The following is a 26,816-nucleotide window of genomic DNA, read 5'->3' on the forward strand; positions in this document are numbered from 1 at the left end:
TGAATTTTCTCAGGATTTCTTTTCGCAACTGCTTAAGTTGCATACTAATTGCGAGGATCTTTCTGGGCTAGTTCTGCTATGTTCAGTACAGTTTCAAAAGTTAAAAAAGATATAAATAAATTATACATATTTCCTAAGGATTTTTAGCAGGAAAGGATCCAGCATGAATTAAAGTACTATAACTCTAAAATAATTTTAAAGAGTACCGTATTTTCTCAATTAAATGCCAGGCCCCGATTAAACGTCGGCGTCGTATATACGCCGGGTCAAAAGTGGTATTTTTTAATTAAATAAACACCGGGGGTCTTATTTGTGGTCGAGCTAATATACTGTATGGAATAGCACTGCTGCAGCATACTAGTACGATATGCTACTTTTATTCGTTAATTTTATACATGTGATGATTTTCAAAGGAAAAGTACCTGCGTAATATAACAATGATGAATGCTGTAGAACAAAATTAAACATAGCTATGTTCGTGTTCATATTGTAATAACTGATGCAGTTTTCATTCTCGTGTTGTAGCTAGTGCTCACTTTCTTTAAAATTGCGAGGATCTCTCCAGCGTTTCTAATAATTATTCTCGGAGAAGACCCAGGGACAGTTCGTTGCGGCTGGACAAGGGGATGGGTAATAAAAAATCAACTTGAAAAAATGACAGAAAATTTCACACAGTTAATAAACACCGGGCCCCGATTAAACGCCGGCCTCATATAAAAGCTGGGTTCAGCTTTTGAAATAAACACTGGGGGTGTTTAATTGAGAAAATACGGTACGACTGATTATAATTTTTGAATTTGTGTGGAAATATTTTATTATTATTTGAGAAAACACTACAAGTGCAGCAACATTTTTCATTTACTACATAGTTACTATATTTCCTTTTTCTTATTGACAAAATTCAACTAACTAACTAATCATTTGTGACTTATGTTTTAAATATTTTACAGTCCATAAAATAACTGACATTAGTTTCCCATAGTTTAATCGATCTGATTGTCTGGTCTCAAAGGCTTGCAGTGAGCAGTAAATTATACCTGACTGCTTTCTTTGAGCACATACAAGGCATTGTCTGATTTAACAAAGTCAAATGAAAAAGATCCCGCAGTGCCATAATTCAAGGTGAACAGCAACAGGCTAAGCATGATCAGCTTGACGGAAGCATAATATTATTCTTGACAGCAGCCTAAAAGACAGAGATAAAAAGAAGAAAATCATACCAATTAGTTCCACAGTTTCAAACCCTCTCCTTATTACTAGAATATAAATTATGCTTTAACTTTCAACTTTATGGATATCGAGCAAGTAAAATAATAAAACTTAATATTACAAAGATCACCACAAGTCTCCCGCAACTCAGTGGTTCCAACATCGAACCTGTGGGTTTAACTCTCAAGTGCTAGGGACTTGGAAATGTTTCTTACTAGGAAGCTCATCTTGTAAAAAAGTAAACTGCTCATTTCTTTTACTGTGAGTGCTGTAGAGAGCTAAATCTGAGAAGAACATAATGCTACCAAGGGGACCGGGATGAGGATCATTCTCCACCCCATGTTATCAACTCCACCCCACAGCCCATGTTATGAACTTCACCCCACACCCCATGATATTCACTCCTCTCCCCAACCCTTGGTAGTTTTGTACTCTTCCCAGAACTTGTTTCAACATGTTTTTCTAGTTTCAAGATGGCAGATCAACAAGCTCATCAGTGATTGAACTTCACCATCACATTGAAAAGAGGGGCCGGGTTGTAAAATGAACAAGTTCCACATTATTATTTCTTTCATGAATGTCACTACCAAATCTCACTTAAATCAAACAATGTTTGATAAGCCTCAATTCTAGAGAGGCAATCCTTCAATATAATATTCTTCAAACCAGAAACGCTAGTTATTAAGTATCTTTAAAGTTTTACCTGCCGTCCATCAGTGATGTCTTTCCATTCATTAGAAGCAATACGAGGAATTGCAGCTAGAAGAAGTTTTTTTGCATTTGTAACATTGACCTTGAATGTGGCAATAACTGCTTCTACACTAACCTAAGACATGACAACACAAACGTGGGGTTAAAAATATCACTGACTTGATCTAATTTCTGCCACTTTGAATTATGTCAATTTTAATTTTTTTTTGTCCCAACTATGTACAATCTAGCTGGAGAACCATGTACAAATGTACACCTTCTAAGCTGATTGACATAAAAAGAAAACATTTCAACATCTTTGAGGGTAACTTAATTTAATAATTTAAGTTCAAGAGATTTCACGTTACTCAGAAGAAGATCCCCCTTCTACAGGGGGAGGGTTCTTCCTTACTGTAAGTGACACAGGTATGAGAGGTACCAAAGCGGATGTCCACAAAAAAATTTTGGTTAGAAATAAGGCCTAAAATTTGACCATTTTCATCTACTCATCTGAGAACGAATTTTTTTTAATCATCTGAGCCTTAAACAGCAGAATTTGAGTTTATATAGATTACTGCATGGCATGAAAATAACATTTGTAAAATTGTTTTGATTTTTGGAGAAATTTTGAGAAAAATTTTTTCTACAAAAATGAGCTGAATTTCTACTGTTATTAATGTGTGCTTCCAGGAAATATTTATGCCCCCCCCCCCCCCCCCCCCCACACACACACACACACACTCACTCCTCAATAGTGGCGTCTCCAAAGCCAATGAATCAGAATTTCAGAGGGGTAGGCTCAGGGGTTCAATCTGGACTTTTCTTTGGAGTGTTAGGGATATTTTCTAGAACAACACATTTGATAAGAAATACAATGACATGAGAAAAGGATTTTGTTGGGTTTTCATGGGTTCACAGCTTTCTGTTAACGGGTCGGTTAATAATTACATCTGGGTATAGACATGATAGTATGTCTTACAATTTTCATTTCTGTTGTGATAGGTTTCAAAATTGTACACAAATTTATTCAACTTGGTATTACACTAATTAGTTCCATGCCAAATGTCATTTGTTATGTCCAAATTGCAAACATTTGTTCCCACAAAGCACACACAAAAACCCCCCAGCAAATCTGCTAAATCAAAATACCAACATCACAGCTTTTGGCTTTAAATTGAGTATGATCTCTGCTAGGCTTGATTTCCGCCACTCCCTCGGATACCGGCTTTCCTCCCAGAGGGGGTGAGCATGGGCTCATTTTCCCGAACAGCGGCTAGTAATGGAGCCTAGATCTCTGCTGAAGCATTAAACTTCCAACCAAAAACTTTTGCAACTAGTACCCCACCCACTCCACCCCCTCTATCTCTCGATGTTGAAAGTCTTCAACCTACCGGCTCATGATCGTCTCTCCAACAGTCATAGTCCGTAACCATAGCAATAGCAGCATAACAAAGTCCAGCTTCGTTTGCAAGGACAACTTCTGGGACAGCTGTCATATTGATGATGTCCCCGCCCCACATTTGGAACATTTTGCTTTCAGCTTTAGATGAGAAGCGTGGTCCTTCAACAACAACATTTGTGCCTGTGGCATGGTAATTCAACTTCAGTTCCTTGGCAACTTCAATTAAAATCTGTAAATAATATTCAGTGACATGACTGAGGATAACAAAGTTTTTTCAGACATGCTGGTTCTAACTTTTGAGTCTGGATGAAAACCTGAAGTGTGGCCAATTTCAAATGAAAGCTTTAGACCAATACTTTTCTGTGGTGCTGTATATTATGTTGTACAAGGTGGTTCTAACTTTTGAGTCTCTGGATGAAATCCTAAAGTGTGACCATTCAAATGAAAGATACTGAGCAGTACTTTCCTGTGGTACTGTTTATTATGCTGTACAAGGTGGTACTAACTTTGAGTCTGTGGATGAAATCCTTAAGTGCGACCATTCAAATGAAAGCTACTGAGCAGTGCTTTCCTGTGGTGTTGTTTATTATGCTGTACAAGGTGGTTCAAACTTTTAAGTCCGTGGATGAAATCATAAAATGTGACCATTCAAACGAAAGCAACATTTCCCTGTTGTGCTGATTGTTTTTGTTGTTGTTTCTTTGTTTGTTACTTTCTCTTAAAATGTGGGCAGCTACAAAAATTTTCAACTAGTCTATCAATTTGCAATCTCAAGAAGCGAATGATAAAAACAAACCTTTCTAGTGTGAGGGCAGTACGGCTCATGCATAGGGATGTGACAGATCCCTACAGAACTTCCTTTTTTACCATCATAGAATGTGGACAACCTCTTAGTAGTCCGATCAATAAACTGGTCGGGAAAAACAAGATCAGCCGGTTTGAATTCATCTCTTAAAGATCCACAAGCTGTAGTCACAACGATGTGACTGCAGCCTTCCTCTTTGAGGGCATAAATGTTTGCACGGTAGTTGATGTCTGTTGGCATAACATCGTGTTTTCTTCCATGCCTGTGAAATGCAAATTCAAATGCATTCATTACCTGGTATTCATAGAAAAAAAAAGCTTTGGGACAAGTAAGATGGTACTAAAATACAGCTGCATTTGAAAAATGGAACCAAAATCACATGGAAGGTTATAAATAATTTTAATAACTGTAATTATTACAGTACTGACTTAGCCAGAAAGAGGGTCTGATCAGGTAAAACAATTTCTCAAACTCATAATAATTCACTTAAGAGAAAACAAAGAAAATCACTACTGTGACCGTGGTTTGGATATGTGTTCCTAATTACCATAACATTTTGCCAACTTTAGCCTTGAATTTCTCCAAGAATAATGGATCATTTGAGAAGTCATGACAAACATTCGAAAGTGTGTTTCATGAGATATCCAAACACCTCGAAGTCATTTAAACTTGGTTGTGCCTTCTTTTTTCAACCTACTTCTCGGTGTTTGGATATCTGATGAAACACACCTTCTCGTCTTTGATATATTACTTCTCAAACTCATTAATAATTCATGCAGTCAAAAGCCAATAAATGACCTCCATTTCGGTCAGGTGGATGAATCTTGATACCCCAATGAAACACCAGATGAAACACCACCAGGTTTTCATCTGAGATGAAACATGTTTTTTATCTGAGATCAAACATTTGCATTTTAATGAGATTAATTTCTTATTGTTTCATTTGAGAAGACATGTCAAAAACTCGGGCTTCGTGCTTTATCACGGGTTCCAAATACCTCGAAACAGATAAAAGCACTCGGCCTGCGGCCTCGTGCTTTCATCTGTTTCTCAGTATTTGGAACCCGTGATAAAGCACTCGCCCTTGTTTTTGACATATTACTTCAAATATTGTTTTCCTTGTGAAAATAATGATCATAATATTGATTCAATTTAGTGCACTCCTCAACCAGCATTCCCTTCTCAAAAGTATCCCCTTTGAATGAATCTTTTAATATTTAAGCACCCCATTGGTTACAAATTCCCTCTTTCTCAACTTCCTCCAAAGAATCATTATACTGAAGAACTCAAATAGAAGAAAGATCCTCGAGCATTTAGTACACAACTTAAGAAGTTGCGAAAAGAAAGCCTGAAAAAAATTCAGGCTTGAATGGGATTCGAACCCACAACCTCTACGATGCCGGTGCATGTAGTGCTCCACCAACTGAGCTATCAAGCCAACTGAGAGCTGGTCATATTGTGAGTCTGTAATATACCCATGAAGGATGAATTAATTAATGTGAATATATGAAACATATATTTTGAAGCAGTAGTCAGAGCACTACATTTCAAAATATTTATTTCATATATTTACATTTCATATACAGAAGAACTGGTCAACTCAACTCTGCAATCCCCCCCTTTGGCTTTCAAACAAAGGGATGAGAGTACAACCATGTTGTGTCATATTTTTAGGTCTTGGAAGTCTGGGTGGATGACCATCATAAGGAAAAAAGGAAAAAAAATGGCATTTCTTGAAGCAGCACATCTCGCTGTGTGATGGCCGCTTAAGAAAACATACCTTGCTAACAAAACACATTCCACTCCAGCAATTTCACCAAGGACCAAGACATCAGAGGGCTTTAAAAAAGATAACAATATTATCACCACGTCTTAAATTATGAATAAAAATAATTAATAATAAAAAAATAAATCACTTTATTTAAGTGTCAATGTATTTAGCACGGAGCACAAATTGGGGACACTTTCCAAATAAAATTGGAATTTATAATTAAAAGTGTTGGTTTCTGAGGAGAGTGGAAAACCAGAGTACCTGGAGAAAAACCTCTCGGAGCAAAGACGAGAACCACCAACAAACTCAACCCACATATCACGCTGAGTCCGGGAATAGAACCCAGGCCACAGTGCTCTCACCATTGTGCCATCCCTGCTCCCTGCAATTCAAACTATTTCTGTACAATAGTAAATCACAATGAGGACTGTATATGTCATTAACGTTATACAGACAAACCTCTCCATAAGGTGTTGAAACACACTTTTCTTGCCTGTTCTCCAAAATATCAGGGTCATCCATTCCACTTCCACCTATAATTCCAATCTGCAAAGTAAAACAGTGCAACATAAAATAATGCTTTAACTACTGGGTATGAGTAACAGTATTCTGGTTTTCTCAAAGTCCAATCTGCAACTTCATTTTGATCTTTAAATCTTTAAAAATATGTTAAGAGTGTCAGTAGTCTTAAACACTTTAAGTAAACAAAGTGGCTATCGTGTGATAAGTATGCAGAATGTTTGTCACATGAACCTGCAATGTGCAGTTCCAGAAAATATTCATACTCCCCCCAAGGAAGGTATTTTGTTTTGCACCCCCCTCCCCTAGGAAATACCGGTTTAGCTTCATACTTTGCTTCTAACATTTTGACTACAAGACCCCCCTCCCCCTAGGAATTTCCAATGACCTTCTGTGGGGTAGGTATGGATTTTTCTGGAACTGCACAATCATGAACAAAACTGTTAAGAACCTTTTAGTCAAACTATACTACAAATTTGACTGCTTCAGACGGAATTATGTCAACAACTCAACCCCAACTCCCCCTCATCAACGTTGGCATGCTGAAAAGAAAGGCTAGGTCATCAGTCAGTATAAAATGCAGACTGCAGACTGCAGATTGCAGACTGCAGACTGGGTATAAAATGCAGACTGCAGACTGCAGATTGGGTATAAAATGCAGACTGAGACCAAAACCGCCTCTTCGTCAAATATAAGATACATTTTGAATTTTTCAACTTAACTTAGTGTCATACAATCGTCTTTCGAGATCATTTGCCATGAAATATTTATTTGACATTATTATATTCTTTTCGAAAAGCGTCAACCTTGAAATAAACAACCGCAAAGCATGACGTAAGCAATAATGTTGACACATGACCTTTACTTTGCACATGGTTGACCTTTTCGTCGCTTTGCGTCAACATGACATCGGCGACATCGGTAAGTGGTAGTCAGGGTGGCAGTAAAATAATGTTTTTTGAATAAAATATGTGTTCATGTATTGCTAGAATAGTGAAGGTATACAATTTGTCTTTGACAAACTTCATTAATATTCAAAGAAACTAGTTAAAATCTGTCGATGTCAAATTGCTTGCCCCCTCAGAGATCAAGTCTGTTTCCCTCATAATAATAATTATGAAAACCGTCACGGGCGTAATTGTTTACGAACTAATGCAAAGCGATCAAGCTGGAGTCTTCTTTGTGAAGAAAGGGCCTCAGGAAATGAAAGCTACCAAATCAAGATAAAGAAAGCAAATTGTTGAGAAATGGGTCAAAAATAAGGTCAATTTTGTGGGAGATGATCTCAGAAATGTGATTGCAAGCACACTTGGCCTTCAAAGAAAGATCAGTGAGGGGGAGGGTGGAGGGAAGGTTTACTACTTTCTAGGTGGCATTTCCTTAAGAAATATTTAAACATATGTGCAAAATTCACATTTTTCTTAACAAGTCTTGTCCAGGATTGCAGTTTGATGGTCTTAGCTCTGTGGTATACAGCATCCAAACTAGAGACTCTCTATGGGTATTTCCGAAGAAATCGAAGACGCGAAGATCACCGCGGAAAAAACGAAGATCTTAAGATTGAAGCGAAGATCTGAAAATTGACCTAAATTTGCGTGATCAAATTGAACACTCAGATATAAAACTGTTAAAACTCGTAAACACTACAGAAAATATCTGTTATTTCTGAATTTTGGGATTTGACCACATTTTTGTGTGTTCTGAATGGGGTTGACAGACCTGCGCGACTCCCGTTGTGCGTCCGTTTTGATTTTACAAGCCTTTTGTATAAGAGAATCTTCCCTTTAGCTCAAAATGTGATGCGACCGCTCTTAATGGTGTTTGTCTTGATCGTGAGGGGGGATTCTCAAACATACTGAATGGAGGGTTTCTTACTGATCACTAACAGCCGTAAGGATTAGGTTTTGATATGCCATTGTGTATGCTAGGTCTGTGGCATTTGTTAAGGGTTATCGGCTTGGATTGACTTCAAGATTTTAGGTAGCGCTAAATAAATGTTATCTGTAAGGATACAGGATCCGTGGATTTCTTAACTCGTGAATTAATGCTTCTACTATTGTATCTCGCTGCGTGAAGATTGCACTGATAAGAGTGTCCAACAGATCCTCGTCTTTAAAAAGCTTATCATTGTTGTCTCTCGCTTTCGAGAGCTATAGCTTGTTGGGCTGTCTTTTAGCTCTCTGAGTTGCTTCTTATCTAAAAAACAGCTATTGTGTTCTTAGAGCTGACACGTACCTCCATTATTTTGGTTAGCTCGCATCTGCAGAGGATATTTAAAGCTAAGACAGACAACTCTCTTGTGAGCCTCTAGGATGCTAGTTAAATTTCTTCTGGCGAGTGTCCCATGTTGTTTCTCATGCAATACTGCAGTTTCGATTTCTTGGAATCTCAGCAGTTGCTAGCATGTTAAAATGGGGTTAAAACGTCGCCAAAGAATCCAACAATCCTTTATTGTTTCAATAACTGTTTATATTGCTTTTCGTGGATTTAAACAGTGAGTTATGCAATTTTCTATTGAAGTGAAATATTTATCAACTGTGAATAACACTGACTAAACGTTTAAACCATTTCAATCCGAAAAAACGAAGATTTGCGAAAAAATCGCGAAGAAAACGAAGACCGTGGGTACCCATAGAGAGGCTCAAACTAGTAATCAGAAGGTGATGGGTTTGACTCCTGTTGGCAGAACTCTGTTTTTTTTTCCAAGTATGCCTGTGTCACTGGCTGAAAAAACACATCTCTCAAGAATCAAGTAAGTTGGTTGTAAGAACGTGCTAAAAATCGGAGGGGAGGGGTGGTCTTTCTCACTGCTTAGCCGGCCGCGTGGCCACTCCAAATACACTCCATGAAAATAGCCGTGTAGTCACTATTTTTGGGGGGAAGAGCTTCAGACTGGAGGATATTCTACAGTTACTCTAAAAGATATTTCGGGTACATTTTTCCTAATGCAACGTATTAAATAATGTAGCTAGTCAAGATATGTAAAAATTTGGTATGATTTCGCAAGCTGGTCAATGTGCTGATGTGGGTGCTACTTGTCGCAAGAGGAACAAAATTTTGAAATCTAAAAGAGTCAAAGATTTTAACAAGAAAGCTTTCATTCTTACCTTGACTTTCTCAGCCGTGCTTTTGATCTTCTTAGCGGAGTTCTCACTTGCCATGTTAGAAAAATGTGGACAGCTCGAAGCACAAAACGACAAGGCGTTTCCTTCAACCGCGTATGATGTTTTACGGGAGACTGGATTCCACATCACGAGACAACAATAAAATTGAAAATGGCGGACAATGAAGGGGGATTCCATGGATTCCGTGTTTTGGCAGCGATTTTTCTCATGTTGATGGCTGGTGGCTCAACGACAGTTGGTTCAAATGAGCGCAGAAATGTTTTAGTCATAATTGGTGACGACGCAGGCTTTGAAACGCAGGTTTACAATAACACGGTGTGCAAAACGCCTAACATCAACGCACTTGCAAAACGAAGTGTGATATTCAGGAACGCGTTCACTTCAGTGAGTAGCTGTTCCCCGAGCAGGTCGGCTATATTAACAGGTGAAAAATGAAATCGGTTTTGCAGATGCTATTGCTAACATTAGCGTACTGTCAAAAAATTACCCCCCACCCCCTAGCTGTATGCAGATACAGGTGCTATTGTCCCGGTGAGAGGACAGGGGAAAGGGGGAAGTTGGAATCCAGAAGAAAACTCTAAATTCTATCATCTTACTCTGTTGTTATTCCATGAATTTGTTATTATCCTAAGTAGCAACTTGCCATGATTTATAGCCAATCTGCTTGTGGGTACCCTGCAAGATCCCTTCAATCTTCCAAGTAAAATCAATTTTTTTTTCAAGGAAGGTCGAAAGGATCTCTGCTTGCAGGGTAATTGTGGGTGGGGTAATATTGTAATTTGCACCAATGTATAAACAAGTTATGAATGAATTAAAAAATAAAGAAATAAATATAATGTTAGGAATGTACTAAGATGCAATAGGCCATTTTACAGTTGTGTGTTTAGAGTGGCCTTGGATTGGATGCAAGGCTGGGGGTGGCCTAGTTTTGATACAAACCTCACTTTATTTAATCTGTAAATGCAAACTAGTTAGCATAAGAACAGCATGGTCTACATAATTATGAAAAGCAGTGAGGTTTGTAATTCAAAACAAGGTCATCCCCAGCCTTCCTTCCAATCCAAGGACAAGTCAGTAAGCGCAAAACTGTAAAATGGCCTATTTCTTTGTTTACCTTATTGTACATGTACTCTCTAAAATGGTCAAATGGCCATAGCATACAACACAAAAAATATTGTTATGTGGTTTTGACCATTTTTAACTGTCCCGGGGCCAAGCATTTGACAGCCTCGTAATTTTCACCTCACAACACTCTCCAATGCTTGACCAGCTTGTTTGTCCCAGCCGTGGGGCATTTGCCAGTTTATTTTCAAACAATATTGCTAATGCCTGGCATCAGCCTGCATAAATATTTACTTTCTTTGATCATAAATTGTTGGCTCTCTACCATCCCTCACCATAAGCTAGATTTATAGCAGTTGAGCAGGGGTGGGTAGCTGACTGTGATTTTTCTATCCTATTTAACAAAATTTGATGTCTCAGTTTCCGACTGAGCTGCGTGCTGCCGCAGGATTTAACTGCAGTTACAGCTGTCACCAGTCATGTTTTTTCTGGGACAGATGTTGACAGATAATTTAAGATGTGTTTTTATTACAGGTCTCCCGCAACACCAGAATGGAATGTACGGACTCCACCATGATGTGCATCATTTTAACTCATTTGACGCAGTCAGGAGCCTGCCTTTGTTGTTACAGAAGGCAAATGTGCGAACTGGAATCATTGGCAAGAAACATGTGGGGCCTGAAACAGTAAGTCAAAAATATATAAAGGATATTACAGGGCGGCGTAAAGATCAATATGAATTTTATTTTCAATATTTTAGGAACCAGCAGAGTGAGTGAGTAAAATATTGTTGACAATGATGTATTATTCAATGAATGACACAGGTATACTACTATACCTGTGTCATTCACTGAATAACACTATACATCATTGTCATTTATTCACCAGGCTTAAAATATTCCATCACATTTATTTCGTTGTGTATATGCCACACACAATATTTGATATTTCAATCCTAGTAGTATGCAGGATATTTGTCCCATGAACCTAGTTTAATGGCCTTAGCTCCTGTAGCTCAGTGGTAGAGCATCCGAACTAGTAATCAGGCGTTCTTAGGCTCGACTCCTGATAGTAGCACTTGGATTTCCTTTTTCCTAGTACATGCCCAGGGGCCCCACTCGCATATTTTAATGACGCTGGGGGGGGGGGGGGGGTGGTCTGAAGGATTTTTTTGGGTCTGACATTTTGGCCAAAAGGGATTATTTTGGGTCTATGAAAGACGCCAGGATTTTTGGGGGTCACAAAAACAACAGGGATTTTTTGGGGTATATTTGTATTTTTCATCAGCTTAAATCAACAATAACGTAAGCGCAATTTACTGCTTGTGTGGTATTACAGGATATTTCTGAGTTTGTAATCTATTTGTTTTAGCTTTCCAGAAGATATATAATAAAATTTGCTAATGCAAAAAACACTGAGGGATTTTTTTGGGTATGCTAAACAAAGTAGGGATTTTTTTGGGTAGACAAATTCTGAATTTAAGATTTTTTTGGGTATTAAATATGAACCTCTGTCGGACCCCCCCGTCATTAAAATATGTGAGTGGGACCCCTGGGACTTACATGCCTGTGTCATTCACTGAATAATACATCATTGTCATTTATTCACTAGGCTAAAAATGTTCCATCACATTTATTAAAATATTGTTTTTAACACGAGAAAATTATTACTAACAATATTATTATTCTAATAAGATTAAATTTAGAAATACAGTTAATTACTATTATTACAAATTATTTTTATTCATATCTAAAGTCACTGTGTAGTTTTCTTTTTATCATATAGACAGATCTATCACTCGCCATTTCTCACTGACTGTTTTCACAAACAACCGTAAAAAAGTGGGAAATGACATCATCAATATCCTCACTAGTGAGGATTATGGAAAATACGCCACTCAGGTCCCAGATGTAGTTTTGTATGAATTTTATAAGTGGTGTATTTTCCATTCAAAAACTCATTAATAATTCATAACCCACTGACCTATCAAATGGTCAATAAAACATCGTGTGCAGTGGTTTTAAAACCCGATAAGACCTCCTCCTTATTAGTATGTGGTGTTTAATGTTTTTCTTGTATGCTAATTTCCAACATTCACAAAAGCATCATTGTTATGAACTCTCTTGACACACGCTTTTCCAGGAATGTTTTTAAAGCCGTTCAAAAAACTTGCAGCACGTGTATTATCGGGTCTATTAACCACTCGGCTGCACCTCATGGTTTTAAACCCGATAAAACACTCCTGCTCTGCATTTACCATTAGGATTTGTTTCAGAAAGTGAGAGTCAAATGTGTTGGTTACTGCTAGTAGTAACTTACCATAAACAGTAATAATCTAAGGGCAACAAGTTTTGGGTGTTTTGTTTTGATTATGCAGTGTCTGGGAAGGCCAGTCAGGGATCCACTCTAGTCTGTCTCAAGATCAATTTTTGTGAAAATATTCTTCACAGGTGTTTTTCTTTTTGTGGGATGTACAAAAATCTAAAAATTCAATCCATTTGAATATTTTCAAACCTCACTTGGCAATTTATAATTTCTCTTTTTGTAGGTTTACCCATTTGAGTTTGCATACACAGAAGATCATCACTCCATTCTTCAAGTTGGTCGTAACATTACCTACATGAAGGAATTGACCCACAAGTTTCTTCAAGACTCACAGCATGACTCACGGCCATTTTTTCTGTACATCGGCTTTCATGATCCTCATCGGTGTGGACACACACACCCTCAATATGGTGAGCTAAAATTTAGTTTTACGTTCTTCATGTAGAATTGATCAAGTCATTCAATAGTTTTTGTTCTTTTATCTACAGAAGAACTCAAATTCAACATAAACAATTTAAGGGCCCATGCTTAAAAGGGATAACTCTTAATTAATTAAGTTCATCTCCATCACACAATATAATAACTTCTTTGACCTCTAATTAAAGGTGGCAGCTAAATCAACAAAAATGTTTGAAATTAATATTTCAATTTCATTTATGCTATTCATCTACAAATTATTAAATACCGCTCTCTTAATGTTCTGACTAGTGTATCGTATTGTCACCCACAGACTACATGACTGTATAATTTCCAATGATGACAGCTAAGTGTTAGAATGAAGTGACTGGTCGCTTGGTTCTTTGAATATAGTGCGGGATTAATTTCAGCACAATCTCAATCAAAGCCCACAAATTTATTTTTCTTGCAAGCAAAGCAAACAACAGTGAAAAATATCACAGAATAGCATAACTTTCTGCATGTCAAAACAAGTCCATAAACACAATATACACAACTTAATTGCAGGAAGCCCTTCAACTGTAATTCACCAAAACCTTTGCCATGATCTATTTGTACAGGAAGCTTTTGTGAAAAGTTTGGAAATGGAGAACCAGGTATGGGCCTAATACCAGATTGGAAGCCTGTTCTGTACACCCCCGATGACGTCACTGTCCCATATTTTGTACAGGACACGCCCGCCGCTAGACAAGATATCGCTGCTCAATACACTACGATCAGCCGTCTTGACCAGGGGATTGGAATTATCTTGGACGAGCTTCAGCAGGCTGGTTTTGAAGACAATACCTTGGTGATATACAGCTCCGACAATGGTATTCCATTCCCAACAGGTCGAACAAATCTCTTTGATCCTGGTATGGCTGAGCCCTATCTTGTTTCATCACCATATGCGCATGCACGCTGGGGCCAGTTAAGCGATGCTATGGTGAGCCTTTTGGATATAGTTCCAACTGTGTTGGATTGGTTTGATATTGACTATCCCAGTTACGAGGTTTTAGGTAACAGTGTGCACTTGACTGGAAAGTCTCTGCTACCAGTGTTACAACAAGAACCAAAAACTGGCTGGGACACGGTTTTTGCCAGTCACAATTTACATGAAGTGACCATGTATTATCCAATGCGAGTCATTCGAAACAAGACCTTCAAAGTAATTCATAATCTCAACTACAAGATGCCCTTCCCTATAGATCAGGATTTCTTTGTGTCGCCAACATATCAAGACCTTTTGAATCGCACAGAAGAGGGCAGACCAACAGGATGGTTTCGCACACTGGATCAGTATTATTACCGTGATCAGTGGGAGCTATATGACTTGAACACTGATCCTAAAGAGCTGATAAACCTGTTTGGAAAACCTGCTTATCAGGATGTGTTCAAGGAGTTGTATGGCAAGCTTAGAGTTTGGCAAAATATCACAAATGACCCGTGGATTTGTTCACCAGGTAGTGTGCTTGAGAACAGAGGAAGGTATCCTAGAACAGGGGTATGTCTCTCTATGGATAATGGGGTGTGAACGAAACATGTTTTAAGTAATTGAAGGGTTTGGGGCAAAATGAGTGTAAGTGCATTTTACCCTGCAAGCAGAGCATTTCTTTCTAGCATGTCTTTAAGCATGTACAAAGTTGTTGGCATCTCTTGTATTTTGCATAGTTTGCAAAATATCAGACCCTTGCAGACTGTTCCAGATAAGAGAGGGTCTCAGGTCAAAAACCTGAGAAGCCTGGCTTCCTGACCCGACAAAATGAATGGCAAACTTAAGAAGATTTAGAGAGAACCAGAGCTATTGACCCCTCAAAATTCTTCATTGACTCTCTGATTTTGAAAGTTATCTGGAACAGTGGTCACACGAACATCTCCATACATGGTAGCTAAGAGACTTGCCAGATAGAAATGCTCTCCTTGCAGGGTAAGTGCATTTTCGCCTTAAAATAAAATAAAAATTGCTCCAAATAATCCCTATTTTGGCACAGACAACAGTTGTCATGTAAGAACTTAGCTGGATAAATTATGTTAATTAATTTTCAACCCTTTTACGAGACTGATTTCTGTAATTTGTATACGACAGTGAACCATTAGACAAGCGAAGCATTGGTGGCTGGGAACAAAAGAAATCAGTCAAGGTTCCATACCTCCTTTGTGTAGGTCGCTTGTGTGTCTAGAAAAGTAACAAGCTATTTCTTATTTATTGTGTAGTTCCAGAAAGTATCCATACTCCCCTGACGGAAGTTTTTTTTGTTTTGCACCCCTTTCCCCCCAGGAAATTCCATTTGAGCTTCATACTTTGCTTCTAAAATTTTAGCTTTTAAGACCTTCTTCCCCCCAGGAATGTCTGGTGACCTTCCATGGGATGGGTATGGATTTTTTTCTGGAACCACACATTTAGCATTTTCTCAAAAATTTTTATGCAACTAATTAGCACGGGTCTTACACAACAACTGGTCTCTATGCCAAATCAGGGCTTATTTGGATTAATTTTGATTTTAAGGCAAAAAAAAAAGCCCTTTTGTCTATATAAACACTCTCCAAAGCTACCAACCCCAGAACTCTCACAGAACTGCAGGCAACTAGGGATTTCTGCCTACAATTTGTACAAATGTTTACACCTTTCTTTACTGCTGACTTCTTTGGGACTCCTCATGCATCTCTCTACTCCAGAATTGAGAAAGCTGCTCTTCAATTTAGAAGAAATTTTAAGTGAAGGATTTTTATGCAACTCTTTCATCAGCAACTTTTTGTAGCAAACATGAAAGCAATAACTTTCATTTGTAGCTTTAATAATAGACATTTGTAGCGAGGTAATCAAATCTCCTTTTTCAAGAAATATGTAAAAAATATCTAGTAAGAAGTCCAAACAAATGACCTGCTGCAGTTTTTAAAAGTTTTCCATAAAAAAAATTTGAATACTAGTCTGGTAGCTGTGAATAAAATGAAGAAAATGTAGAGAACAAATTGCAAGGAAGCCGAAAGGTTTATGTGGTGTTGGGCTTCCTCAACACAACAGAAACAATTTATTGGAAATAACTGACAAAGTAGCAAGAAATTATTATACATTTTTATACAAATTTAGTATCAATTAGTAACAAAAAGAGCGCAAAATGGTATGAAGATCACAAGAGGAAGTGCTTTTTCCAGCTAGCCTGAGAAGAAGAAGTATTTGCGAATGTTGGAGCTCAACATGCTGGTTACAATGATTGAACTTGTTATTGTCTGTTGGAAGCAAGGCTGCATGAGAAGAGGACTGTTTCATACTTGAATGACACTCTTAAAGAGACTGTTGTGTTTCTTATATTTGCCTTTTGGAGATCATTATGTTTAATAAAATATACAGATCAATCAGGCCATTAATGTTTATTTTAAGGGCAAACAGGTAATGTCATTTTTTTACCTGGGGTGAATAGATATTCAAACAGCAGACTGATGGCGATTTTATAAGCAATAATCACAACAATTCCCTTATGACTATCAAAATGACAATCAATTTAAGCTTCAGGTCTGGAAAGTGGTGTCAATTTAGGACTCAGGTCCAAGTTTTTATTTATTTTTTAAGAACAATAATTTATTTATTTATTATGATGCCTTTTCAAATCTGGTCCCAGGTCTAAAAATAGGTGGTGAAAATAATAATTACATATTTTGGTCTTAGAATACACAGGGAAAATCACATTTCTAATAAGGGATTATTTTGAAATACAGTAATAAAAAATTATTATTAATAGCGAAAATAAGGGAAAAATCCAATGTTTCGATATTGTGATGACATATTTTTTTTCCATTATTAATAATTAATAAATAAATGGAAATCTAACTGTATAAAAAAAATTTGCTTTACCATTTGCTTAATTACTTTAGTAGTAATCAGAAGGTCATAGGGTTGACTCAGAAAGGAAACGTTTTACATCATTGCTTATTTAAATCACATTATTGGTCATGAGTAGGGAGGGGTGGTGCACATCCTTTCAAAGTATTTTTAGCATTACCCTCCCCACCCCTTCCACCAGGATGTATCTTGTTGCAGCTCTTGAGTTCAAAACTCAACTGGTCAAAGGTTACATTTGGCATGTGTTTGATCAAAATGGTGGAAGTCTCAGAAAACAAAAGTACTTATACTTTAGCTCAACTCTAATACCCCCAACTTTGACCAAAACCTAATTTCTCCTTGGAATATCACTGCTTCATCAAGCATAGAGATCATGAGAATAAAGGAAAATGGTGACTTAAAAGTAAAATGTTTTGATTTTTAAAGACATTCTCCCTACTGGTTCCATAAGAAGTTTATGAAGAACAGTAGGGAGAATCTGCATGATGATATCAGGGCATATATAAAGGTTTAGTGTAGGCCAGAAGGTTATGGCCCTGATGGCTGTGATTCTGGTCAGCTTGTTTTTCACATCAAAGTAAAGTGTGACCATTCAAATGAAAGCGTTAAGAGCAGTCCTTTGTTGTTCTGTTTGTACTGCACAAAGTGATTCTAACATTCATGTCTTGGTGAAATCCTAAAGTTTGATCACTCAAATGAAAGTATAAAGAGCAGTTCTTTGTTGTTTTGTTTATACTGTACAAGGTGATTCTACATGTAATAGTCATGTCTCAGAGAAATCCTGAAGTGTAATCACTCGATGAAAGCACGCAGAGCAGTCGTTCATTGTATTGTTTGTACTGTACAAGGTGATTCTAACATTCATGTCTTGTGAAATCCTAAAGTGTAATCTCATCACTCAAATGTAAGCATATAGCAGTTCTTTGTTGTATTGTTTATACTGTACAAGGTGATTCTACATGTAATAGTCATGTCTCAGAGAAATCCTGAAGTGTAATCACTCGATGAAAGCACACAGAGCAGTTGTTCATTGTATTGTTTGTACTGCACAAGGTGATTCTAACATTCATGTCTTGATGAAAGTTAAGTGTGATCACTCAAATGAAAGCATATAGAGCAGTCCTTTATTGTATAATAATTGTACAATTATTGTTTGTACTGCACAAGGCGATTCTAGCTGTCATGTCTTGGTGATATCCTTACAGTCAACCCAGGTCACGCGTGAACGATGTTTTTGAAATTTGAACGGAGTTTTGAAATTTACATGTCAGTTTTGAAAATCGCCAACGAGATTTCAGAGTTCCCTTATAAATTTCCCTAGCTTATTGACAGTATAAAGCTATGAATTTTTCTTTAAATTGCAAAATTGAATATTTCAAGAATAACAATTGTTTCCCAAGTATTTTGAATCTTTTTATCACTTAATGCGTCTTTTTCGGAACGATTTCCAGAGAAATGTCCAACATTCCATTCACACGTCGGATATTACAAAGAGAAATGCAAATGTTTATTTCATTCTTGGAAATACTGTTCACGCATGACCTGGATTGACTGTAAGTGTGATCACTCAGTTGAAAGCTGTTGGGCAACACTTTCCTTTGTCTGTACCCAGTGGTTGACTGGATGTTACTTTTCCGTCTGGTAGAGATCCTTGAGTGGAAATTATGATTTCCATAATATTTCCTTGATATGACCTAAGGGTTGGCTGTAGGTAAAGGGTCAAGAAATTTTTAATGACCAAGTGAAAAATTCATAAATCATTCTATATCATTTCTTTGTCTCAGTCCTGACTAATGCCTCTATAAACCAATGAAAAATTAAAATCTGCTTTCAAAGATTGATGGATTGACTTTCACTAATTAAAATGAAATGCCATTAAGATCAACATTAATACCATTCGTTGATCCTACAAGCATAAACACCACTTACAATAAACAAATTTATGCCACATAGCCATTTCTGGTCTACAAATATGACAACATAAGCTTTTAGCAATTTCATGTTGAAGTTGAGTTGACATAATGTGGGAGCTTTGGTGTGAAACAAGCATAAACAAATTCCGTGTGCAGGAATAATGACTTTTTCCACCTGAGTGTTATTTGTTGTTAGTTGACATCTTGGCATCATCAGAATAAGATAAAACAAATTGAAGACAAACATTAGGCCTTAATTTGTGCAGTTGACGAATTTTCCTGTGTGCTGCAGAGAATCTTTACTTTACCTCCGAATGAATTTTCTAAACCCAGATGCTGAGTGGGTGTGCAAAGTTGAATTTGAAAACAAAACCAGGAAGCCAGACTCCAATAATTTAATCCTTCCTTAAAGCCTTACAAGAATTAAAATGACTGCCGCTGACATTTGACCACTCAGTATAAAAAATTTAAAAAAGTAAAATGTTGTTATTATTCTTTTGAGACTTCTAAACAAATGGCACTAAAATTTCTTTGGCCATCAAGAAGGTTAATTACTTAATTATGTTCCGACACAGTCTAAGTGGAATTGACGTGAACACTCTAAGAGGATTATTGTATGTGAATGACATCCCTCGGAAGAAATTACGTGCATTAAGGTATGATTTCGACAACAATAATAATTGCTTCCTGCAGGGAAAATTTAATGTGCTTTGCGAGTTTAAAGTGAAAATCCCCTAAAATGACTTTATTAGATATGGGTTCACATTGCCGATAACACTGCTAAAATGTAAAGGATATGAAAAAAAAAAATTGACCTGAGGAAGTCCTCTACTTTAAATCCACAAGTGCTGTCTGATTGCTATCACTTGACGATGCTTAATTGTTGGCCAAAAAAAAAAAAGACAAAATCAGGAATATTGAGGGTGAGGGTGTATTTTTCAGTGAAAGACACAAGTGTTACTCGGAAAACGAAATCCAAGTTCTCCCAACAGGAGTCGAACCTATGACCTTCTGATTACTAGTTCGGATGCTCTACATGTACCACTGATCTACAGGAGACTTGTGGGAGCTAAGGCCATTTAAACTAGGTTGAGGAATATTGTCTTTCTAAGAATTTTTCTTCTGCCTCTACATGATTTAAATTGTACTTTGTTTTCATCAATGCATTTTTGTTTTCTTTGACACTTTTGTATTTTAAACACCGTACTATAACCCTTGCTTGTAGGTAAACATGTATACGATTTTCTCTCCATTTTTCAATAAAACGTTTGTTGTTTTACACCACAGTGGAGGTCACTTGAAGTGATGATATTGTACAAAGTACAACAAAAACTGGTCTCAGTTCCTTTTTGTTGCTCTGTGACGTCTGATAATATTTGCCAACATTGCTCCCAGCTGTCAGAAGTTTATGTCAACAGTAAGCCAAATACAGCGACACCTCAAAGGCACACAATTCAATTTCAATGCATGTCAAATTGCTTTTGACAGCTCAAAAGCAAAAACTGGTCACAAAAATTGGAAAATTACATAGAAATGAAAACCTTACTTTCTGATCCAGTAAATTGCATAAATTTCCAAATATTATGAAAATCTGCAAACAAAACATGTACAAATAATATTGAAGGAAGCATCACTATACATGAATGCAAGTATTTCTAGAAACCTTCTAAAATATCTTTAATGTAAAGAGACATTTCAGCATTTGAGAAATAATAACACAGAGGGCAAGACCAATACTAGAAAATAAACTTAGACTATGTTAGTGTATACATGCTTTCTTTCTCTATTTATTTTTAAGGTTCTTTGTATAATGTTGCTTAGGAAATTGTCACCAATTCATATATTTTCTGTTTCTATCTTGGCATTTTGTGTGTCATGATTACAAACGTCCTTTCTAATGCTCTGAGAAATCTAACAACGAATTATGTTTACTAGTTATCAGAAACAAGACTGATTTCTTTAAAATTATCCAGCAAGTATATTGTAATCGGTATAATAGGTATTTGTGAAACAAAACCCAAGGAATTACAGATTACATTCAGTAAAGGCTATCTCAAAAATCTTCCTATTTAAATAGTCTTTTGTCTGATTTGAAGCTTTGAAGGAAAGAAAATTTACACTTTATGAATATTTAATTTAAAAACTCCTGAACAGGAAAAATACCCAATTTATTTAATACACAATGATTTTTTACGCTGAATATTGAGAGCTGAATAATTTTTCTTATCTTGGTGGTTAATTTACTTTAGGATTTCTAATACACTCATCTTTTTGGTTAATTCAAAAGGAACCCCAAAAAGCTTCGCACTTCTACTTTCACAATAACTATACTGTAAGCAATTACATTTTAGATGGAAATTTTCATAACAACATTTTTACAGAAGGTCAATTATTTGGGGTGAAAAGCAGAACACTCAAAGACAGCTGATTGATTGTCAGTGCTTTCAATTCAAAAATTTTTATGTCAGAATTATCCTACTGTTTCTGAAATTCAAAAAAAAAAAAACAGAAAACAAAAATTCAGACAATTTCAAAGCCCTATCCATATATCATTAACATTTGCTCCTCAAAATATCTGAGTGTGTGATTACAAGGGGGGCAAAATTTACATTACACTATGAGCAGGTGTTTATTTTCATTTTGTTTATAATATTTCAAACTACCACCAGAAACCTTTTTACAAGGAATTCCATTTATTTATTTTAGTTTTACTATGTTGAGTTGATTCGTTCAAAATCTAAATTCGAAAATACTAAATTCTCATAACAATCTTATTTCTCTGTCGACAGAAAATGTCCATTGGTACAGCTTGTCATATTAGAAGAATATGAATGTCTCTCAGCAAGGGTCAAATTGAAAACCAAAAACAAGATTGAGTGCTGATTTTAAATAAGAAATTCTTTACAAAAAATACATTATTACACAACTGCTGAATTCAAAGCTACTTTGATTAAAACACAATAGTTGTAACATTTTCAGTAAAAGACGAACCAAAGTTAAAAAAAAAAAAAACAGGCAAAAATTGTTGTTTTGAAATTTGCTAAATATCAGTTTGAAATGAGCCAATCCACTAACATAAAATAGAAGGCAAATTTTTGTTGCATTTAAACTATAAATATTCATACACTTATCTTATCTTAATACAATAGACTGTTGTCTACATCAGCTGAAGATAGGCATTTGACCATGACGTACCTGTATAAAATAATTTCATTGCCTTCACATTTCCGTACAAGAAACGGACTCTTTCTGTGTGATCTGAGTCAATTAAAATTTAAATCGAGCCTCCTTTTTACTCAGACCAAACATCCTATGACAGGCAGTGAAAAAGCTTTTAATAAAAAACTAAAGATAAACAGGATTTGAATATAAATGAAGATTATCCTTTCCTTTTCCTATATAATATTTTATGCCTGGAACCTGCTGAGTTTCCCAAAAAAAATACCCATGTATCACATTACATCAAACCTGAATTTGCTATCTTTAGAGGATATATTGCTTGGCTGAAACGTGCGGGCATATTGACTTGGCAAATGATGGGGTGCGAGCCCACTAATTTATGAAGCTGTGATGCCAGCTGTAGTTTCATTTCTGTGTCTATTTTCATGTTCCTTTAAAATCATTTATTGATTGAAATGTGTCTAGACCAAATACTGTCCAATCCTTAACTGGCCTGCCAATAAAAGCCTATACCACATCCACAAACTTGCATTCTGACAATTTACTGCCTTCAAGCAAAAATTAAAAATACTGCTCCTCAGAAATGATCTTATGAAATCTTGAAATGATAAGCATGTTGCAATAAGTATATTTTACAGATAGCTGCTTAAAAATGCAGTGGTTGATAATTTTTATTTATGAGTTTATGGCTGCTAAAAATTAAAATGCATGGCTTAAGGCATCCCTCTGGAATTACAATATGCTCAGTCCGGAAATTTTGGAGAAACCAAGAATTCCAAAAAATTGATGTCTAGATTTAAGTTCAATTTTCCGAACAATTATCGAACAGGTTTGAAGTTGTGGCAAGCTGCTACACTTAAAAATTGTTACTTGATTTTTTGACACATTTCATCTTCCAAGATGACCAACCAGCTGTAAATGTTATAAATTGTCAGAAAACAATTTTGCCTTATGGAAATATTCTAAATGTCTTTGCTGTAATATTCAGTCAAAATTGGTTTGATCAAGGATTTCTAAAATTAATAAGAGAATTGCGAAATCTCACGATAAGTACAATTTTTGGTCCCAAAATCCTTGCAAACTGACTGGAAAAATTGTCTTTATGCAACAGCTCATCTGAGTCTGTCATCATTATGTACTTCTTTTCATAAACTGCTTATAATATTTATTTTTCATCAAAATTAAAAAATGTAATAAAGCTTCTACAGAAAAGAAATATCACTGATATTTTTCATTGGCTCGTATGGTGAAACGCTAATGTCTGTGGTGGTATATTTCAAAGAAAAATGAATTGCATTTTTTTTTTCTCAAAATAAAACTCCACAGGAATCCATTAAAGGATAAATTTGTAACTACAACACAAAATCTTTGCAAATGGTTAAATATTCCCTAATGACTATCGACTCACCACATTTTCTCTTAAAATGTTGAACATTTCTAGCAAAATTTCCTTAACCCAAATATTTATTTCTTTTAACTCAAAAGCAATTTTGTAAGCAGGTAGTTCGCACACAATAACAGCTTAATTTTAATGAAATATATATTTTCCAGCCAATCACATCATTGTATTCCAACACACCCAACCCTATGCCATCATGTCAAAATAGATTCATTAATTTCATTTTTTTTTCCTTTTTTCCTAAAATAAGCCACATCACACCTGTATGGATTTCACTAAAATGAACCACTTTGGCCATCGCAGCTGTTCTCAAGCAAAAAATTTCCCTGGCCAAGATCTGGTCACTCACATACATGGTGAAAACTAAAATCAAACTAAAAGAAAATTTTCCCTTTTCCATAAAATATTAAATTAAGACAAGAAGGAAAAAATAAACTTAATCATGCGCGTCACGCTTAATCTTTGATCATCTTAATGATAAAGGTTGTGGCTAGCAACATTCATCAATTTTTAAAGACTTATTTTACCTCTTTGGTATAATCTTGCTCTTGGCTCTTTTTTTCCAACCAGGATTGCGACGTTTGTTTCCTGTGAACGCTGTTTGCTTTTCCACTCAACCCAAAACCTGCCTTCCTGAGCATTTTGCACAAATCTGCTGCCTTAATTACAAAACTGGGAAAATAAACTTTACTGAAAGTAAACCGAACTCCAGTGGGTCGGTGACTATCTCACGATGTATAAACTAAGAAATTTGTTGAAGTGGATTTACTACGGAAAATTCTAAACACCGACCATCATGAACAGTCTAACACTGAAAATATTGGACAAGAAATAACTTAAATAAACATACGTTTCCCCAAGGAAACTGACAATTTAAATCTTCGACACAAAAGTGGAAGCGATAATTTTTATCAGGCGTACGATTCGCGAATGTTATCTTGTGATTTTTTTTTCCTCAATCGCCAAAAATTTGGACAAATGAAATTAGTAATTTTATCTGTTTTCTTCGAATGTCTTAAATAATGGCGCGCGCTGAGGGAGAAGTGTACAAAATCGAGGGTCAAACAGAGAATAAAATATTAGATACAACACAACTCAAAACAAAAAAATTCACCAACAGACAGTGAAGGAAATTTAATGAAAGCAAAATGGAAGATCGTGGAAAACTGCTCGATCCCATTAGGAAAGAGCGATTCCATGAACAAATCAAAAATACAGTAAAGTAAATAATAAAGTAAAACAGAAATCGCGAACCACGATTATAATGCCGAACTGTCAAACGACTAGAAACTTGCATCTCACAAAAAAGTAAGAAGACTCTAACAAGAAAAAAGCTCGAATTACCAAACAAACACTTTAGTTTTTTTGGGTGAAGCTCTGACCCCGAAGTAGAACGATCAAATCGCTCAAAAGCGCCTGATGTTTGAGAATTCCGGTATACTTGTACAGACACCTCTATTTACCTTTGCAATTAACACACAAAGTCAAACTAAAATCTAAATTTTTCAACTATTTTCAACGGTAGAAGGCCTTTCGCCGGGCGAAAAAAACGCTTTTTTATAAACTAAACTAAGCTCAAAAGATCAAACGTAAACCGCTGAATTTTTACGCAAAAGGGGGGAAAATCAAAGTTAAATGGAAGCATTTTGACGTCGAACGGAAGGGCGAAGTCGCTGATCGACTCGCCTTGTTTCATGGCACTCTGGCGTTGAATGTTCCTCGAGGAATTAGATTCAAGTTTGTCAAAGTGCTCGCATATTATTGCTTTTTAACGTTTGGCGTTTTAAACGATACTTGAAGAGGCGGTTTGTCCTCGTGTCCGGGAAGTCGGTGTCCATTAAGGCCGGCGATCGCTTGTTGTGCATCGTCGTAGTTTTGCATGTTAACGAAGCCAAAATTTTGCCCCTTCTTGACTCTGACATCTGAAATCGCTCCGTATTTTGCGAACAGTTTGTACAAAAGCTTCTCTGGATCAACTTTAACAGTTCCAGCGTCGTCTTTTTCTGAAGGGAGGCCATACACGAAAACACAGTAACTGCCCGGGATGAGTGCATTCGGAGTAAACGTGTTGTTGTTTGGGCTTTGGAGAAACGTGAGCGGAGAGTAGCGAAAGTTCGCGCCTTGATGATAGAGCGGCCCTACCCCGCTGGCGCTGAATGGAGATCTTGCATTTCCTCGAATTTGTGGCGGTGTAAGGCTGAGAGGCGATTGAAAGGCAAAAGGAATCTGAGGCTTGTTGCTTGGGGGATTGGCAAACTTGACGGTGAGTTTTGTAGAGACGTCGTTGGGATTTTCACCCGGCAACTGCGCTCCATTCAACGACTCGATCGCAGCTTGCGCCTGAGAGCGCTTGTCAAAGCGGACGAAACCAGCGCCACGGCTCTGAGAATTTTCGTCTTTTAGAACTTTCGATGTAATAATCTCGCCGTATTTCTGAAAGAGCATCTCAAGCTGTTGCTCGTTCATTGTCTTTGGTAGTCCACTAATGTACAGATTGGCATTTTTAATGTCGTCGGAAGACGGACGGGCATAGCTAACTTTGATGTTTTTGGACTGCACTCGCAGCCGGTTCAACTCCTGTACCGCTTTTGCCGCTTCATCTGGTTGCAAAAAATTTACGAACGCGTAGCCAAGGCTGTTGCCGGACACTCTGTCCCGTACGAGCTTACAACTCGAAACGGTGCCGAATTCACTGAACAAGTTCTTGAGTTCCCCTTCGCTCATCGAAGGCGGTAGATAGTTGATGATCAAGTTCGTCTTGGAATGGTTACTGTGGTCTGTACCGTTCTCCATTGATTCGCCGTTGATTTGGACGGGAGTACCTTCATTCATCTTGTCCAACATTTAAGAACAGAATAAAGCAAGAGGGGAACTCTTGGAAAGATAACGAATAAATTATAGGGTCACCAAATGAACTGGTCGTCTCGTGGACTCAACCGAACGTCAAAAATTCGAATGAGAAATGAACTGTCATTGATGGCGGCAAAACTTATTTATGTTCCACGTGGTTAGCCCAAGTACAATTCACCATTACAATGCTACACCCTCTGGGCACAATAACAATAAACCCACCGGGGATGGGTGAACAATTAATTTTCATCCAGTTTCATTTTAATGGGATTTTCTGACCCTTTTAATCAATG

The 26,816-nt window shown here is 36.8% G+C and overlaps 3 protein-coding genes across 3 annotated transcripts; 1 reads left to right on the forward strand and 2 right to left on the reverse strand.

Moving 5' to 3' along the window:
• Positions 1-355: 355 nt before the first annotated feature.
• LOC146462696 (S-methyl-5'-thioadenosine phosphorylase-like) lies at positions 356-9,623 on the reverse strand. Its single transcript, XM_085085376.1, has 7 exons — positions 9,504-9,623; positions 6,337-6,423; positions 5,887-5,945; positions 4,098-4,368; positions 3,291-3,530; positions 1,913-2,035; positions 356-1,186 (listed from the first exon to the last, which is right to left on the reverse strand). The coding sequence occupies exons 1-7, from the start codon at positions 9,555-9,557 to the stop codon at positions 1,148-1,150; spliced, it is 873 nt and encodes a 290-aa protein (XP_084941502.1). The 5' UTR covers positions 9,558-9,623; the 3' UTR covers positions 356-1,147.
• Positions 9,542-16,697, forward strand: LOC146462697 (N-sulfoglucosamine sulfohydrolase-like). The gene is made up of 4 exons (XM_085085370.1): positions 9,542-9,945; positions 11,118-11,269; positions 13,132-13,318; positions 13,925-16,697. The coding sequence occupies exons 1-4, from the start codon at positions 9,672-9,674 to the stop codon at positions 14,875-14,877; spliced, it is 1,566 nt and encodes a 521-aa protein (XP_084941496.1). The 5' UTR covers positions 9,542-9,671; the 3' UTR covers positions 14,878-16,697.
• Positions 16,698-24,782: 8,085 nt separating this feature from the next.
• On the reverse strand, positions 24,783-26,666 carry LOC146462698 (ELAV-like protein 3). Its single transcript, XM_085085373.1, has one exon. It carries the CDS (start codon positions 26,515-26,517, stop codon positions 25,432-25,434), a length of 1,086 nt encoding a protein of 361 aa, XP_084941499.1. The 5' UTR covers positions 26,518-26,666; the 3' UTR covers positions 24,783-25,431.
• Between the last annotated feature and the right edge of the window lie 150 nt (positions 26,667-26,816).

Source organism: Pavona decussata, unplaced genomic scaffold, assembly GCF_977016875.1.
Source record: "Pavona decussata unplaced genomic scaffold, jaPavDecu1.1 SCAFFOLD_186, whole genome shotgun sequence".
Lineage (NCBI taxonomy): Eukaryota > Metazoa > Cnidaria > Anthozoa > Scleractinia > Agariciidae > Pavona > Pavona decussata.

Coding starts and splice junctions, on each gene's coding strand:
- LOC146462696 (XM_085085376.1), bottom strand. CDS start 9,557: ATGGCAAGTGAGAACTCCGCTAAGAAGATCAAAAGCACGGCTGAGAAA. Junction 6,424..9,503: donor GCACGGCTGAGAAAGTCAAG/GTAAGAATGAAA, acceptor TTTACTTTGCAG/ATTGGAATTATAGGTGGAAG. Junction 1,187..1,912: donor ACATCACTGATGGACGGCAG/GTAAAACTTTAA, acceptor TCTGTCTTTTAG/GCTGCTGTCAAGAATAATAT.
- LOC146462697 (XM_085085370.1), top strand. CDS start 9,672: ATGGCGGACAATGAAGGGGGATTCCATGGATTCCGTGTTTTGGCAGCG. Junction 9,946..11,117: donor CAGGTCGGCTATATTAACAG/GTGAAAAATGAA, acceptor TTTTTATTACAG/GTCTCCCGCAACACCAGAAT. Junction 13,319..13,924: donor ACACACACACCCTCAATATG/GTGAGCTAAAAT, acceptor CTATTTGTACAG/GAAGCTTTTGTGAAAAGTTT.
- LOC146462698 (XM_085085373.1), bottom strand. CDS start 26,517: ATGTTGGACAAGATGAATGAAGGTACTCCCGTCCAAATCAACGGCGAA.